Source organism: Miscanthus floridulus, chromosome 16 (assembly GCF_019320115.1).
Source record: "Miscanthus floridulus cultivar M001 chromosome 16, ASM1932011v1, whole genome shotgun sequence".
In the NCBI taxonomy this organism is placed as follows: Eukaryota; Viridiplantae; Streptophyta; class Magnoliopsida; order Poales; family Poaceae; genus Miscanthus; species Miscanthus floridulus.
Genome location: NC_089595.1, coordinates 39,960,441 through 39,976,304, shown reverse-complemented (window position 1 = coordinate 39,976,304; position 15,864 = coordinate 39,960,441). Strand labels below are relative to the sequence as shown.

Genomic DNA, 15,864 nt, shown 5'->3' with positions numbered 1-15,864 from the left:
ATAATCGGCTAGCCATAGCTCAGGGTTCGTCTCGCCTGCTATACTTTGTGAGGTTGGCAGGTTGCCTGAATCGGGCTGGGAAGTGCGCTGTTGCGGATGGCTCTACTAAAGACCCGAGGGCCAGGTGGCTCGGGAGAAGGACTGCGGTCCTCTTCACTGTCGTAGCGACCGCCTCGGTGTGGGTGGTAGCCCCGGGCGGCTCCGTCGTCGTGGCGCCGCTGCCTGCCGACTACTTCGTGGTCGCCTCGTGCCTCGCGTTGGTCTCCAGGTCGATCGCGTACCGAGGGGGCCCTGTTGACCGTCGGCGCGCGAGCAGCCTCGGGACGGACCGAGGCATCCTGGCCCTGGCGAGGTCGCGCCGTGGGTTGCTCCGAAGTGCCTCCGCGCCGGCGGGAGGCGGAACTTTCGGCCTGCTGCACCGCTGCGGTCTCGAGGAGGTCGCGGAGCTCTCCGCGGACCCGTCGCCCCTCGGTGGTGGAGGGCTCGGGCATTGCTCGGACCAGCATCGCAGCCGCTGCGACATTCTGGCTAGCGCGATTAAAGATTGGGGGTGGCTCATCCCCCTCGTTGTCGTTGATGCGGTGATAGACGTTGCGGGCCCTCCGTCGGGCTCCTCCGCCCTCACCGCGCTCTTGGTGCTCCTGCTCGAGAGTGTCCCGTAGCTGTTGCAGAAGGAGTCGGTCTTGTTCAACCTTGGCTTGAAGCTCGTGGAGCTGGTCTGGGCGTCGATGCTCCACGTGGACGGGATTCTCGTTCCGTGCTGTCGGGGCTTCGAGACGCGGAGGTGTGGCATCGCCCGCCCCTGCTCGGGGCGGGGAATGGTTGCCTGTCCTTTCTTCATCTTCGCCCGCCCTTGGCATCCCGAGCCCGACGTGGAAGCACTCACGGGATGGATCGTAAGTCCCCTCATCGTCGGAGTCGGAGTAGCCGAGGCAGTAGTCGCTTGCGGCCAAGAATTGGCGCAAAGCCCCAGGGCTGTGGAGTTCGGAGAAATCCACCCCGGGCCATGCCTCGTCCTCGTCCGAGGAGTCGGAGTGGGTGCTCAGGTCGAGAGCGAAGCGCTGGCGGCGCTCCGAGAGGTGCTCGTGAGTGGTAGTGTAAGCGTAGGCATAAGAGGCGGCGGCATTTCTCAACCCAAAGGGGTATGGGGACGGCGCCGTCTCCATATTCTGCCCCGCCGGGGTCGGCTCTTCAGGGAGCGGTGGAGCGGAGCTAGACGACTGGGCATCGCCGCGAGCCTCTGGCGATTTTCCTTTGTCCAGGCTCAGGTCAGACAGGTCCCCGGCCAGGGACCCCATACCAACAGCTGGTCGTAGGATATCGGCGGGGAGTGGCGTGCCGCCCCGGGCTCGCGTAGCGTCGGGGTGGCCTTGCTCGTGTCGTGCCTGGCGAGCGTGGCGAGAGCGGCCGCCCGGGCGCCGCCTGCGCCTGGGCTACCGGAGCGCGACTTCATCGTCGGACGGTGGGGCTCGAGGAGTGAGGAGCACCATGTCGTACTCATGCCCTAGAGACATGAACTCTAGGCTCCCAAACCAAACTACGGTGCCGAGACGCAATGGTCGTATGTGGTCTGCCATCCGGAACTTGCTAGGATGACGAAGCTGACACGCAGAGCCCCCTACCTGGCGCGCCAACTGTCGGTGTTTTGGAACCGGGGGTCCCTCAACCAACGAGTGAATTTGTGCTGCGTGCCCCTAATCCCGGATGGTGATGCAAAGAGACACAAGGTTTATACTGGTTCAGGCAATCGAGGCCCTACGTCCAGTCTGGGAGATCGATCTTGTATTCCTTGCACCGGAGTGCTCGTAGTAGGGGGTTACAAGCTGGGTGAGAGAGGGAGCTAGCCCCAGGTCTCGGCGGAGGTGGTGCGGGCTGCTTAAGGCGTTGTTCTCAAGCAGCGTGGAAGCGTGTAGTTCTATTAGGGTGTTCGTCTTTCCGTCTTTTTCTCTTTCTTTGAAATGGCACCGGCTACCTCCTTTTATAGCCACAAGGAGGAAGCCAGAAGTACATGAGAAGTTTACTATTTGCTGACGTGTTCTGCTCCCCGGAGCAGCGCGGCGTCCGTCGGTGTCTAGTCGGTATGGTCTCCAGGCCGGCGACCTGCTGCGCTCCTGTACATTTGTTGACTTGGTGAAGTGCCGAGGCCTGCTGTGCTGAGGCCGAGACCCGCTGTGCCGAGGCTTGCTGTGCCGAGGCCTTTGCAGACAGCAATGCGGGGTCTTGGCGGCCATCGTCGTAGTTGATTTAGGCGGAATCAGTGCGGAACGTGCGTCTACAGGATATGGTACCCTATATTGTCAGCAAGGGATGGTAAAAAGGTGATTTGACCGTTGTCCCGTCGCTCCTATCGCGGTGCATTGCCGATCGTGGCTTACGTAGTGGGTGCAGCTGGACGCATTGATTGGATGCGACAGCTTGCTAGAGCGACTTTTGAGGCGGAGGCGACGAGGTTGCAGGACAAGCCTAGCCTCGGACGAGGCGGAGCATGGCCAGCTCGCCTGAGGCCCTATCGGGAGTCTCGGGCGAGGCGGAACTCGGTCAGTTCGCTGGTCCCGAGGTTACAGGAACCCAGTTCTGACTCCCCACGTCGTGTTCGTCCTTGGTGCAGGAGTTTAGGCAGCACAGTAGCCGGTAACCCCTGCACAGTCCCGTCGTGGATGGCAGGGCGCTGACGTGCTGGTCTATTACTTCGCCGTACTGTGCCGTCGTGTGTTTGTCGGAGCGGTTGAGCGCCTTGATTAGATGTGATGTCCAGCCGGGTAGTCTAGTCAGAGCGGTGATCGCGGGGCTGGTGGCGAGTCGGCCTCGCGCGAAATAGGAGGATCGCAGACCTTGGCGAGGAGGCCTCGGGCGAATCGGACAATCGGTACTTCTTCTGAGGCCTCGGCGAGGGGGCCTCGGGCGAAGGGGCCTCGGCGAGGGGGCCTCGGGCGAAGGGGCCTCGGCGAGGGGGCCTCGGGCGAATCGGAGACTTCTGGCTGAGACCTCGTTTGTCTTATTGGTCCTTGTTACTGATTCCGAGGCCACAGTATCCCAGACATGGCTCCCCATGCTGCGTTGTTCTCGGAGCAGGAGTTGGCAGCACAGTGAGGCATGGGCGTCAACCATGTGCATAGTGGTTGGCATAGTGGCGGGTAACCCCTGCCCAGTCCTGTCTCCTGTCCCGTCGGCCATTCCTCTGTACTGTGTTGAGCATGCGGCCGACGCCAGGGGCTGCAGTTGGCTGAGGTAATGCGACAAGACGTTTTGTCAGAGGGACGGGTGAAGGAAGAGGCAGCAGAGTGCTGCCGAGCCTGCCTCGCGCGAGACGGAGGGTCGGCGGCCCGGCCAAGGCCTGCGACGAGAGGGGGGGCGGCCGAGGCTTTCGGTGGGGGATCGCCCGAGGTCAGCGGTGAGGGGGCCTCGGGCGAGTCGGAGAATTGGCCGAGGCCAGCGGTGTTTAACTGGTTTCGATCTTTTACGAAGTCTAAGCAATCGTTTTTTGGTTCTTGCTTAGGGTACCCCTTCTCGCGGTATCCGACAGAAGGAGAGAGGAGAAGCGAGCTGTAAGCTTACAGCCGGCTTAGGCATAAGAATAAAAAAACTTTGTGAGAGAGACAAATATGCCATGTATTAATAGTGAAGAGAGAACTACTGTATGGGTGGGCTAAGAGAATGCTGTAAAAAACCTTACAACCAGCCGTGGGTTTGTAGATAGATATATAGAAATGAATTGGCCATATTTCTTTTTTCACAGAGGACGTTGGGCTCTGTGCATAGTAACTTTAGAAAGCCCTTGTTTAGTTCGTGAAATTTGGATTTTGGGGCTACTGTAGCACCTTCGTTTTTATTTGGCAAATAGTATCCAAACATTGACTAATTAGGCTTAAAACGTTCGTCTCGCAATTTTCCACCAAACTGTGCAATTAGTTTTTCTTTTCGTCTACATTTAATGCTCCATGCACAGACCGCAAACATTCGATGTGACATATACTGTAGCAACTTTTTGGATTTTGAGGTCAACTAGGTCCCCGATGGCCTGCGGGGGATTCGGTATAGCAGCTTACGTTCGTTTGCGCTGCGCGTTCCCGCTGGACTGGACACGTGTTAGCTGTAGGAAGTATGGTTACGAAAGTGACTTCGGTTCGCCAGTTCAGGCTCAACTCCTCGCTTTACGTTAGCGGACTTACAGGTCGTGCCGGGGCTCCACGCTCTTTCTTTCTGTGTGGGACGATGCCGGGGAATGTGTCGAGGCGGCGAACAACAACAAGACGGGCAAAGAGAAAACCTTACGGCGTGTCTAACGGTACTACAAATCGCTAGCTAGAAACGTATTTTATTCATTGTTGAGGAGAGAGAGTGTAAAAAGGGAAAACACTAGCGAATGCTCAGACGCTTAGCTCGCACAGTCTCCAATATCATCTGTGTCACTGCTCTCCCCTCCTTTTTGCTATCCTCTCATAATACTTCAGATTTCTTTCATATTTTATTTGATTTGAGCAGGCGATTTGTAAGGGCCACTAGGGACGCCCTTACTACTACTTTATCTGGAGAACGCTGCATCCAAAGAAACAATTAGGGCCAGCTGGCCAGCGTGCTAAGTGTGCCTCAAACCGAGGTCCCATCTAAGTCGTCGCGAACTCCAAAACTCAGGTAACCTGTGGCGTTTGCGTTCAGATTAAGAATCTCGCTACGGAACAGGTATATAATAGTACTAATCATGTGACATGTGAGACTGGTAAGTGGCAGTGGGACAAGATCGCCGTGCGGGCTGTCTCTTTAAAAAAATTTACAATTCTCGTTTCAAACAATTTTAAATTTAATAAAAAATCATACTATAATGACGAATAAGTATTAGAACACTAATCATAAAATACATTTTCATAGTAAACTTATAGTTTGAGATATCAATATTTGTCGTGGATATAGAGGCCGGATTAATGAAAATCCATTATCTAAAAAAATATTTTTTTTACAAACATAATTTGACTTGGATTCTAACCTGGAATTACATTCTATTTCATGTATGGAGAAGTTGGGAAGGCAATGTATTTGTAGCGTGCTGGAGCTGCCAGCCAATAAGGATCTATCCCATTGCACAAATTGTAACACTACTAGTCCCGAACTAAAGCGCGAGCTAGAGTGAGCGCAATACACACAGATGGCCATGGCGATGCAGGCCGCCGCCGGGGTTGCCATTCCCGTAGCGGTGACCGCAGCCACGGGTGCCTTAGGTCCCGTGCTAGCGAAGCTCTACAAGTTGCTGGAGGGCGACGTGTGCACGCCTGATGATGATCTGGAGGGGAAGGGGATCCGGGACAACGTCGAGTTCATCGTATGCAAGCTCCAGCCCCTGCACTACCTCCTCCTGAGGATATGGGAGAGGGAGGATGCCGACGCAGCATGCAGGGCCTGGATGGCGGAGGCGCGGAAGCTGTCTTACGACATGGAGGATGACATCGACAGCTTCGTGCTCAGCTTGGAGCACGGGCACGGCGGCGGAAACTACACAAACGGCAAGAGCCTTTTCGAGAGCATCAAGCAGCAGGTCCTGGAGCTGGTTGGTCGTTGCTGCGAGGAGTGGGTGGCTCTCAGTGAAAGCCAAACCACCTCCACCAAGCATTGTGAGCAGCCCCTAGTCAACCCTCGATCTCGCTTCCATCACAAGGACGCCTCGGAGCTAGAGGAGATGGAAGGGAAGAAGGAGAAGCTCAGCCAGTTGCTGCAAGAGCACGAGATGGTGTGCATCCATGGGTCTGCAGGGATGGGAAAGACAACACTTGCCGACCTGGTGTACCAAGAAATTGGAAACCAATTCGAGTGCCGTGCCTTCGTGTCACTCTCCCCACAGTCAGACATGTTGCAGATTCTGACAACTCTTCTCACTGAACTAACAGCCGATCATGTTCTGTCTGCTAGTAATGATGAAGCAGAAGCAGCGGACAAGAGGTATGCCTCGTCTTCCACTGTTTCAATACTACCACGCATCCGTTTAAATTAGCTTGGCTCATTTGTTCTTGTACTCAAATTATATATGTTTGCCCATCACATACTAACCCTTCCATATTTCCTTCTGAATCTATTATTCTCGGAGCTAGGGAACAATATCTTATCGAGAGCATATCGAACTTCCTTATGAACAAAAGGTACGCATATTCATCACATATCTCTCTGTACATGCTCAACACTCAACATATTTCTTCTTTGAAAATCATTGGTTCCAACTAATGGACAATTTAAAATCAACCTACATATATATCCCACCTAGTAGTCTACTTTGATGTGCTTGACGTTGCGCGAGTTCTGTTTCTATCAAACAAATTAAAACTGGGTGCCTTATTCGCCCTGTTCACTTGGCTTATAAGCCGTGCTTTTTCAGCCAACGAACAGTATTTTTCTCTCACAAACAGCCAACAATACTTTTAGCCATGGCTTATCATCCAAGCGAATATGGCAATTAGCTTTGGTACAAAATGTGCAGTGGATGCTTTTGAAAAATAAATAAAACTAGAGACATTTCCCCCCCAAAATGTAATCTCGAGTAGCACAGTTATGTATGTTCCCCTCAACCATTTTATTTTGTGCCTCAACTTTGAGCAATTAGACTTTAAAAATGGCTTGCGAAGCCAAAATCAGGCAAAAAGTGAAGCCAAAGCCACAAAATGTGGCTTTTCTTAGCTTCACCATTTTTTTTAATCTAAACCCCTACCAAAATGGCCCTTAATAACGCACATCCGTGCTTCCAATGCCGGCTTTAGACGCACTCCCCACTTGTGTTCCATCTGAGCCCATGCGTATCATGCACCATATGCCCACACAAAGTAACCTGCACGCACTCCCCAGCATGTAACACCATGCCCTTCTCTCGTACAGCTATTCTGAAGGACCCATCACCCATGGTCCTTGTCGACGCAACTCATCCAAACTTCAACAAATGTCCAGAAATGTTCCCTTTTAGCACACATCTGTGCTCCAACTGCCGGTCCTTCATAATCACACTGCCTATAGCCCTTCAAAGGGACGATCCCATATACCCATAGCAAAATATACACTTCTATTCTTACTTCGTGTAAGAGGTTACATGGATGTGCTATGGTACGAGGATAAATGATTACAAATTGATCCAACATTTGCTCAATTTGCATTTGTTGTACTTAACATGTGCACACAACACTCATGGGCCACTTGAGTCATATCTAAAGTTGGGTAGGTGTCACAATAGTGGTCCCATATGGTTAGTGGTGATGTGGATTTTGCATCCGACTAGTAATTAGCATATCACGTGTGGTGAATCAAAGGAGATGCACACAGGACAAAGATTTATACTAAATTAGAAATAAGGTACCCTACGTCCAGTTAATTAAAAGGGCCTCCTTATTATGCATCATGGCGTAGGTGTGGGGGTGCTCATGTTGAGTGCAGGAATGGCTATATGAACCTTCCCCTTTTATTCCTCCGATTGAGGGGATCCTTTGCCTCCTTATATAGCCCAAAGGTAGGGCTTACAATAGAGATATGTCCCGAATAGCTAGGTCAGTTTTCAAGTTTATTATAGGAGATACAGTCGGATCTATATAGGTGGTGTTAGTTTAAATTTCTAGTTTTATCTTGTGATACCTTGTTTGTCAAGCAGATGAGATGCCCTCATCCTGTTGTGCCTTCTCCCACATTAATCGGTTGCGCTAAAATGAGCAACTTCTATTATTAACATCACACTGTTGGAAGACAATAGACATGCCTACCACCAGACCTAACTATGGACGAAGCCAAGAGCAAGCAACAGATTTACAATTACATCATAACCAAAGTAACTGAAGATCACAAATACATGAATGCATGGCAAAGCTAAATGAGCACCACATAAGTACATCAGAGACAATAAGACGACATCCACAAGAACCTCTACGCACCAAGTAGCACCGCACAACGTCCAGTATAGAGTGGAGATTACAACGACTATGGTAGCATCACAACCCTCAATCTAAATCCATACATCCTCATCCATTCATGCACACATTCATCAGGAATAAGACCTCACCATGGCAATGCATGCCCGATCTAGAATCTATTGCCGATTGAGGAGGATGGTAAGAAAGCGATGATTCAAGCCCGCGGTCGCCCGACCATGTGCACCCAGGCGCACAGTGAGGGCGCATGGCGCGTAGCCAACAAGCAGCCCGACGTGAGGGGTAGCCAAGGCAGCCAGCCTGGCACATGGCCACCGTGGCGCCCGGCCTCTCATAGCATGCCTAAGCACCTCATTCTCCATGGCAACTTCATTTATTGATGATTCTACAATCACATTCTTAACACAAGATTGGTTGTACATGGGTGAGTCCAATTCAATTAAATCAATGCAAGAAGTAGAAGCATCATTTTTAATAATGTCTAAAAGTGAGATTTCTTACATGCCTTGGTGGGGGTGTTTGCACTAGCTTCTAGTTTATGAATCTTGCTAGTTAGCTCAACATTAAGATATGAAAAGACTTATTTGGTAACTAGTTCTTTGTAATTAGATTTGGAGCTAGCTAGTTTTGCTTTTAGTTCTTTCAATTGTTTCTTTTGTTTAGTGCAAACTTCTTCAAAAAACATGGCGGTTTGTGCGAGTTGTGCATAAGGCATATGTCAGAGCAGCTTAATGATGATTGCTAGTGGCTGTGCCTCTTGTGCTTGATTCTTCACTTGAACAGTCATCCCAAATCTTGATTGTTGTGAGGGCCTTAGCTTTGCTTGCCTTCTTCTTGGCCTTGGGTCTGAGCTTGTTTAGGTAATTTTCTACAATGTGCTCATTTTTACCGCAACCAAACCATCAGCCTTTTATTATTTGCCTTCTTCTTTGGTCGGTAAACATGATGTCTTCAATTGTAATGGGCACACCCTTGGCTCTCATCTTGCGAAGCATCCTCTTCACTCCTTCTATTAGTTGCATGACTTTGCCAGCTTCATCGGAGGAGGAGGTGGAGGCTTGCTCACTTGAGGAACTTAAGCTTGAGCATGTCTCAATTTGCTCCTTTCCCTTCATCTTCGTGTGCTCATCACATGTGAGAGCTATGCACTTGCTTTATGAAGAGGCTTCTTCTTCTTGAGACATCTACATGTCATCTCAAATGCCACCAATTTGTCAATCACAAAGCGCGGGAGTCATGATGCTCAAGTCCTCAAAGTTGTGAAGGATGGTGAAGATGGATGCATACATGTCAGGTGGAAGTACGCATATGATCTTCCACACCACATCAGTATCACCTAGCTTTGTCAAACCTATAGCATTGAGCTCAATGAAAATTAGATTCAAACGAGAATACATTTCCTTTACAAGCTCATTTGGTTTCATTTTATAGGAGTCATAGATTTGTTTAGTTAGGCAATGTTTTTGCTCACGAACGTTGCGTTATCTGTCATGGAGCCCATGTAACTTTAACCAAATTTCGTTTTCATTAGTGAGGGTGAACACTTGGTTAAAGACATCTATGCTCATGGATTAAAACAAGCAATTTTTAGCTCTAGCATTTAGATGAATTTCATTTTCATCAGTCACAGTGGGTTTTTTCGAGATTCTTTAGGGGTTTCACCCTTGTCGTGAGGTGACTCTCCAAACACCTAGATCAATTTCTTCGAGGTAGAAAGTCATTCTAGCACTATCACGTGTACTAACTGTTAGGCTTAGTACAACCAACCATTGGGGTCTTTCCTCCAGTGCTTATCACCAGAGATTTTCGGTGGCTTGATCTCGTTTCTGGAGAATATTGTTGCCCTGGACTGCTTTCTCTAGTGCAATTTATCCGGTGTCCACCAGAGACTTCCGGTGGCTCTGCCGAGCCTGTCTTCTACATAGTTGGCACCCTATTCTCCAGTGCTATGGTGCGCAAGGCACCACCGGACATTTTTGGTGCTACTGTGCATCCTATTTCAACTCCGCTTATTCGTGTCACTAGTAGAAAACAGACCTTTCATCCGAGGCTAAAATGAGCTCTAGTTCTGGTATTTTTTGCGCCCGGGACTAGAGAGACCTTTAGTCCCGGTTGGTGTCTCCAACCGGGACTAAATGTCCCTGCCCAACGGCTACTGCGCTCGGCATAGTGGCAGGGGACCTTTAGTCCTGGTTGGAGACACCAACCGGGACTAAAGGTGGACCTTTACTCCCGGTTGGAGCCACCAACCGGGACTAAAAGTCCTCAACCTTTAGTCCCGGTTGGTAACACCAACCGGGACTAAAGGTAGACCCTTTAGTCCCGGTTGGTAACACCAACCCGGACTAAAGGACCCTTTAGTCCCGGTTGGTAACACCAACCGGGACTAAAGGTCTCCCGATGGGTTAGTTCAAAAGGAAAGCATCCCATCCATTGTTAGATGTGTTGTGTAGGTGGGGTGGTAAGCTACGCGCGAGGCAATGCATGAGGTCTTGGGTTCGAATCTCACGGGACGCAGCGGTGGGAGGCATTATTTTTTTAAAGCTGGGAGGACCTTTAGTCCCGGTTGGTGTTACCCACCGGGACTAAAGGTCCCCCTTTAGTCCCGGTTCCTAACCCAGGACTAAAGGACCCTCCTTTAGTCCCAGATGCTTACTCCTGGATGGGGAACCAGGACTAAAGGGGGTTCCCCACCGGGAGTAAAGCCCGTCTCTGTATTAGTGTGTGTCCTCCTCTGTGCTTCTCATACTTGGTATGTTGTACTTCTAGCTTGTCTTGTAGGTCTTCAACATTGCTTCTAATGTCTTGCTTGAGGTGTTGATCATTTCGATCTTAATGTTGCCTAGGTCCAAGCCAACCATGCATCCATTTGAACTAAACCTTGTATACTAGCAAATGTATTTGGTTCAAAAGGCCATGTTGTTCATCAAACACCAAAATCACCTAATGGCCAATGCCAAGTGCCTTTTTCCTTACAAAGTCCAACATAGCCAAACTGTACACATATTCAGCACATGTCTAACATGGATCATTCTTTTATATCTTTACTATGTGAGCTTTAGTAAAAATGCCAAGGGCTTCATCATAACCCTCATATAACACCGATGGCCAGGTCACAATTGAAGCTGGTATGATCTCTCAAGACTAAATGCTCTGTGTACATAGTTCTTGGTGTGTGTGAGCACCAATAGACTTGAGGTATGCAAACTTCCCTAAACATTAGGCCTAAAACTAAACCAAGAACTAGTGCTAGCTATAACAAGTTTAGGCACTATTATTAACACTAATGCTAATCGCCAAATCTTGTCTTAAGCTCACATGGTCACTAGAGCACAAATAGATGAGCTTCAACTCAATTATAGCTTCCAAAAGCTTCAATACACTCCAAATGCCCATGCGTGGGGGTATATATGGCCCCAACCAACTCAACTAGACGTTGGAAGCTCGAGCTACCAAATCGTCGGCCGTTGGGATTCTCTATAGTGATCACAGAGAGAAATCCGGTGCCCTACCACCTGCACTAGCCATTCGCTATCATTGAAAGTCATTTATCCTCTGGTAATTTTGGCGGAACCACAATGATGTGCACCATGTTGTGTTTCTCTTTAGTATGGACAGTCCCCATTTTCCTTTAGGTCACCGCAAATTGTGTCTATGGGGTTCACATTGATTGATTGGAACAATGCAAATGGCAAATCCGCATTGTCCTTCTATCCAGCTCCATCAATTAATTATGGGTGGTCATCGTCCCAGATGACATTCTCCTTCTCATGTCTATTCAATCTTCTTCACTGTGTCATGTTCCAAATAGTGTGCACCGGGACCGAGTTGCATCTCCCAATAATATAGTTGCATCTTCCAATAAATACCACAAAGGGGATTGTACATGACATCATTTTGTAATGTGCTATTGTACATAATTGCAATAGGCTTAGTGAATGAAACCTTCGCGACCTCTCAGTTCACATCAAACGTTAAGCTCTGATTTACCCTTGTGAAATTGCTTTTACTCATAGCATACAAGTAACCAACCTCATGATTTTTGTTCCTCTTGGATTATTGTGCTTCCCCTTCACCTTTGTTCCGAAGGTTTAAGCCGAGTGCAAGAGTAGAAGAGCTAGTGTCACATGTGTAGCCCCCAAGCATATTTGGACCATATTTTATCGCATTTGACAAGTTGATGGATATGTTTACATGTTTTGAAAATTTTTGTACCAAAGTGACACAACTATACAATGTTTGATTGCTGGGGGCAATGTACTCCCATGTTTTTTTGAAGAATCTCTTGGTTTTAAATTTTTCTAGCATGTCCCATAAGAATCAATGAAGAAAGTTGAGTGCTTAATTACACCTATCCCAAAATAAATCAACCTGTAGCCTTTTCTATCCCTAGCCCACACACTTTAACTACACCTCCATGGTATTTACATGCCAATCACCCCGTTAACTGGTCCATGAACAGGCTCCACATCTTTACAATCCTCTTCAACTCCTATATCAGTTCAGGGTGACGAGTAATTAAGATGTGCTTTAGGTACCAGACAATTAGAATTGAACACATTAGCCTTAAGAAGAAACACAGTATTAACGGAGAGCATCAAGGTCATTTATCCAATATAGTAGTTTTCCTGAACCAAGCTAGACGTCGATTTATTTTAGGACAGGGGAGTTGCAATTAGTAATATTATATGTAAATAACTATCATCTCTGACTGCTCAGTTTTGATCCTACAGGTACCTTGTTGTAGTTGATGATGTTTGGCACTGGAAACAGTGGGAAGTCCTAAGTAACTCTCTTCCAAAGAATAATCTGCGTAGTAGAATAATCATGGACAGCCGTGTTGATGCAGTGGTGAACAAATGTATCACAGACAATGATGTGGTTGTCTACAAAATTGAGGGTCTTTGTATGGAAACTGCAGAAGTTTTATCACAAAGGATACTAAAGGAGCATTGTAAGGCTGACATGGTTCCATCAGACATGCATAGCACATGCTATTCTATAGCAAAAATGTCTGGTGGTATGCCATTGGCAGTAGTTTGTTTGTCGTTGGCAGTTGCGGAACAGTTAACGACACAAGAGGGATTTGATAGGTTTCATGTGGCTGTAATCCAAGCATTAGAAGGTTTGATAAATAATCCATGTTTGAAACCATTGGTAGAGAGCTTTGGCCTTGGTTACAATGACCTCCCACTCCATCTGAAAACTTGCTTGCTACACTGCAGCGTGTATCCTCCCTATCACATCTTGGAGAGGGATGATCTGGCCAGGATGTGGATTGCTGAAAGATTTGTCTATGTAGAGGAAGAAGCTCGAAGCTACGTTGATGAGCTTGGCAACCGGGGATTGATCCGGCAGTGCTCCAATGGCTTGACACCTCCTCAGAAATATGAAATGGACACCATGATGCTGCACTTTCTTCGGTGCAAATCACGAGAAGATAATTGTTGTGTTGCTTCTTTGGAATATGGGTCTGATATGTCTTCTAAGCATGCCACACGCATCCATAGGCTATGTATCCAGGGCTACAATAATAAGGTGGATACTTCAAGGTTAGATGTGTCCAATACTCGGTCCCTTTATGTTTTTGATCATGGATGGAGGACCCTCTTTAAGGACTTCGAACACCTTCGAGTGCTGCATCTTCATGGCAATCATCTGAAGAATGCTGACCTGGTGGATATGTGTGACCTGCCTTGTCTTACCTGCCTGAGTCTCAAGGGGACACTAATCAATCTTCTTCCGAAGCAATTGGATCAACTGAAGCATTTAAAGATTCTGAATGTCAGTAACACAGGAATCCTATGTGTACCAAACGAAATTGGGGAATTGCTGCACTTAGAGACTCTGGATATAAGCAATACAATGGTCACAGAGGTACCCAGAGAAATAGGGAGACTGAGGCACTTGAAGACCCTAGACCTAAGAAACTCAAGTTTCAGCAAGCTACCCAGCGAAATCGGAGATCTAGGGGAATTGGAAACAATAGATATAAGTAACACAATGGTGGAAGAGGTACCAAGGGAGATACGAAATCTGCAGCATTTGAAGATTCTGAATATTTGCAACACCGAGATCATAGAGCTACCTTGGGAAGCTGGCATTCGCACAAACTTGCTCAGTGTGCTGGCTGGTGAGACTGATTCTCCTAAAGTTGTTAAACTGCTTGATGGCGTCTGCAAAGCATGGGAGAACGGTAATAAGAGTTCTTTTACAGAAAGATGCAAAAAGGACCTTGGTTCCACTTCCATACCATCAGTCATGCTCTTTGATCATTTTGGTACAAGCTGGGAACCTCTACATTTCGCAAGGTTCAAGGTTACCAAGAGGCAGATAAGTGTCCCGTCGTGTTTCAGTGGTGACCTTAGGGATATTTCTTCCTTAGAAATCAATCTCTGGGAAATAAAAGATAATGACCTCAAGATTATACGGGAGATGCCCAACCTTCAGGTTCTTGCACTACGAGTTGATGCTCTCTGTCAAAATAAAATATCCATCTCGCATGAAGGGTTTGATAGCCTGCATACCTTCTGTGTTGATTGCCGAGTGCCAAGGGTGACCTTCGAAAAAGGAGCAATGAAAAAGCTAAAATATCTCGAGTTCAAGTTCTATGCTTGCCGACCAACTGATGAAGATAATGTGGGTATTTCACACCTCCAGAGCCTCCGTATGGTCGTTTTCCGGAGTGCCCCGTGGTACAAAAGTGACACTCCCGGCATCAAGTTGTTTATTGATAAGGTGACAGCAGAAGCCAAGGAGCACTTCAACCAAATCACCATTTGCATCAATGGCAAGGAAAAGGTTCTCCCAGCAAACAAGGGTGCAGATAACTGTGAAGACAACACTCCTAATGGTGCTGGCAGCAGCGGCACGGATAGTCAGATCAAGGCAAGCTTTCCCAGTGATGGCAACATGGAAGATGTTCGTCGGGACAGAAATTATGAATTTTGTAGAATTCGTAGAGCAAATACTTACTCATGAGCTTGAGCCGGACGTCAAAGATCTAATCGGTACACTACAACACCATGGATTCAAAAAATGTAGGGCACTGCTCCCTCCCTCCAAAAAGAATGCAATTCTTGCATTCAAATTTTAACCGGAAAAAAGAATAGAATCCTAGCCAGGTGGAAGGCTATCTTCCGAACCATTGATGCATTCAATATTTTTCACAGTTTGTTCCCATTGAAATCGACATGTAACACTAATTACCTAGGCCAACCAAACAATTCATGGGGATAATTCTAGATGAGGAGTACACACATCATTTTCTTTGTCAACTCATCTATCTAAGAATTTGTATGATTGAATTTATTTTGGAAGTTTTTGATTTTTCATGTTATGGCATTAATTTCTTTCACAATATATGGTTCGATCAAAAATATATCTATCTACATACGAGTGTACACCTTTATACCATAGGTTTTTCATATGTTTTACAAAGACTTGATCTCTGTGCACCCTACATTTTGGAAAACCGAGGAACTACTATTGCAGGGACCATCCATGCCCGAAGTGAACCTCCGATCCTCCCCGTGTGGACCGGACCAATCAAGACCTCACCTTCATAATGGTCCGTGTTAGTCGGCCACAATGAAATTGCTGCCAGCCAGAGCCAGCACCAGCAACCTAAGGATAGTCCTAGTCTACATTATCGTACTTCAATATCCAAGGCTGTTACTTAGACACAACTAGGAAGAAACACCCTCTCTAATGCATAGTATAAGACTAAAATATCCAAGACATTATGCGTTCATTATTTATCAAGTGATCAGCTGTTTCAAGTAAACTGTGTGACTACTTGTACGGTGTTTTTTTACACTTGCTATAGTTCTCCCAACGACTATAAAGGATGAATACAACTATGTGCTCCCCCTTGTATCTATCCATGCAGATTGCCCCAGCACCAGCAGGCAGCGCGGAGGGCCCAGCGGTGGTGGCGCGGCTCCCGGCTCCGGCGAGTGGGCTTGGTGGGCAGCGT

At 47.8% G+C, this 15,864-nt stretch overlaps 1 protein-coding gene across 1 annotated transcript; it reads left to right on the top strand.

Moving 5' to 3' along the window:
• Nucleotides 1-5,146: 5,146 nt before the first annotated feature.
• LOC136510603 (disease resistance protein Pik-1-like) lies at nucleotides 5,147-14,867 on the top strand. Its single transcript, XM_066505001.1, has 2 exons — nucleotides 5,147-5,928; nucleotides 12,620-14,867. Exons 1-2 carry the CDS (start codon nucleotides 5,147-5,149, stop codon nucleotides 14,865-14,867), a joined length of 3,030 nt encoding a protein of 1,009 aa, XP_066361098.1.
• Nucleotides 14,868-15,864: the final 997 nt, after the last annotated feature.

Excerpts from the sequence above, each read along its gene's own strand:
- LOC136510603 (XM_066505001.1), top strand. The coding sequence starts at position 5,147 with ATGGCGATGCAGGCCGCCGCCGGGGTTGCCATTCCCGTAGCGGTGACC. Across the intron at positions 5,929-12,619 it reads GCAGAAGCAGCGGACAAGAG|GTACCTTGTTGTAGTTGATG; the intron begins GTATGCCTCGTC and ends TTGATCCTACAG.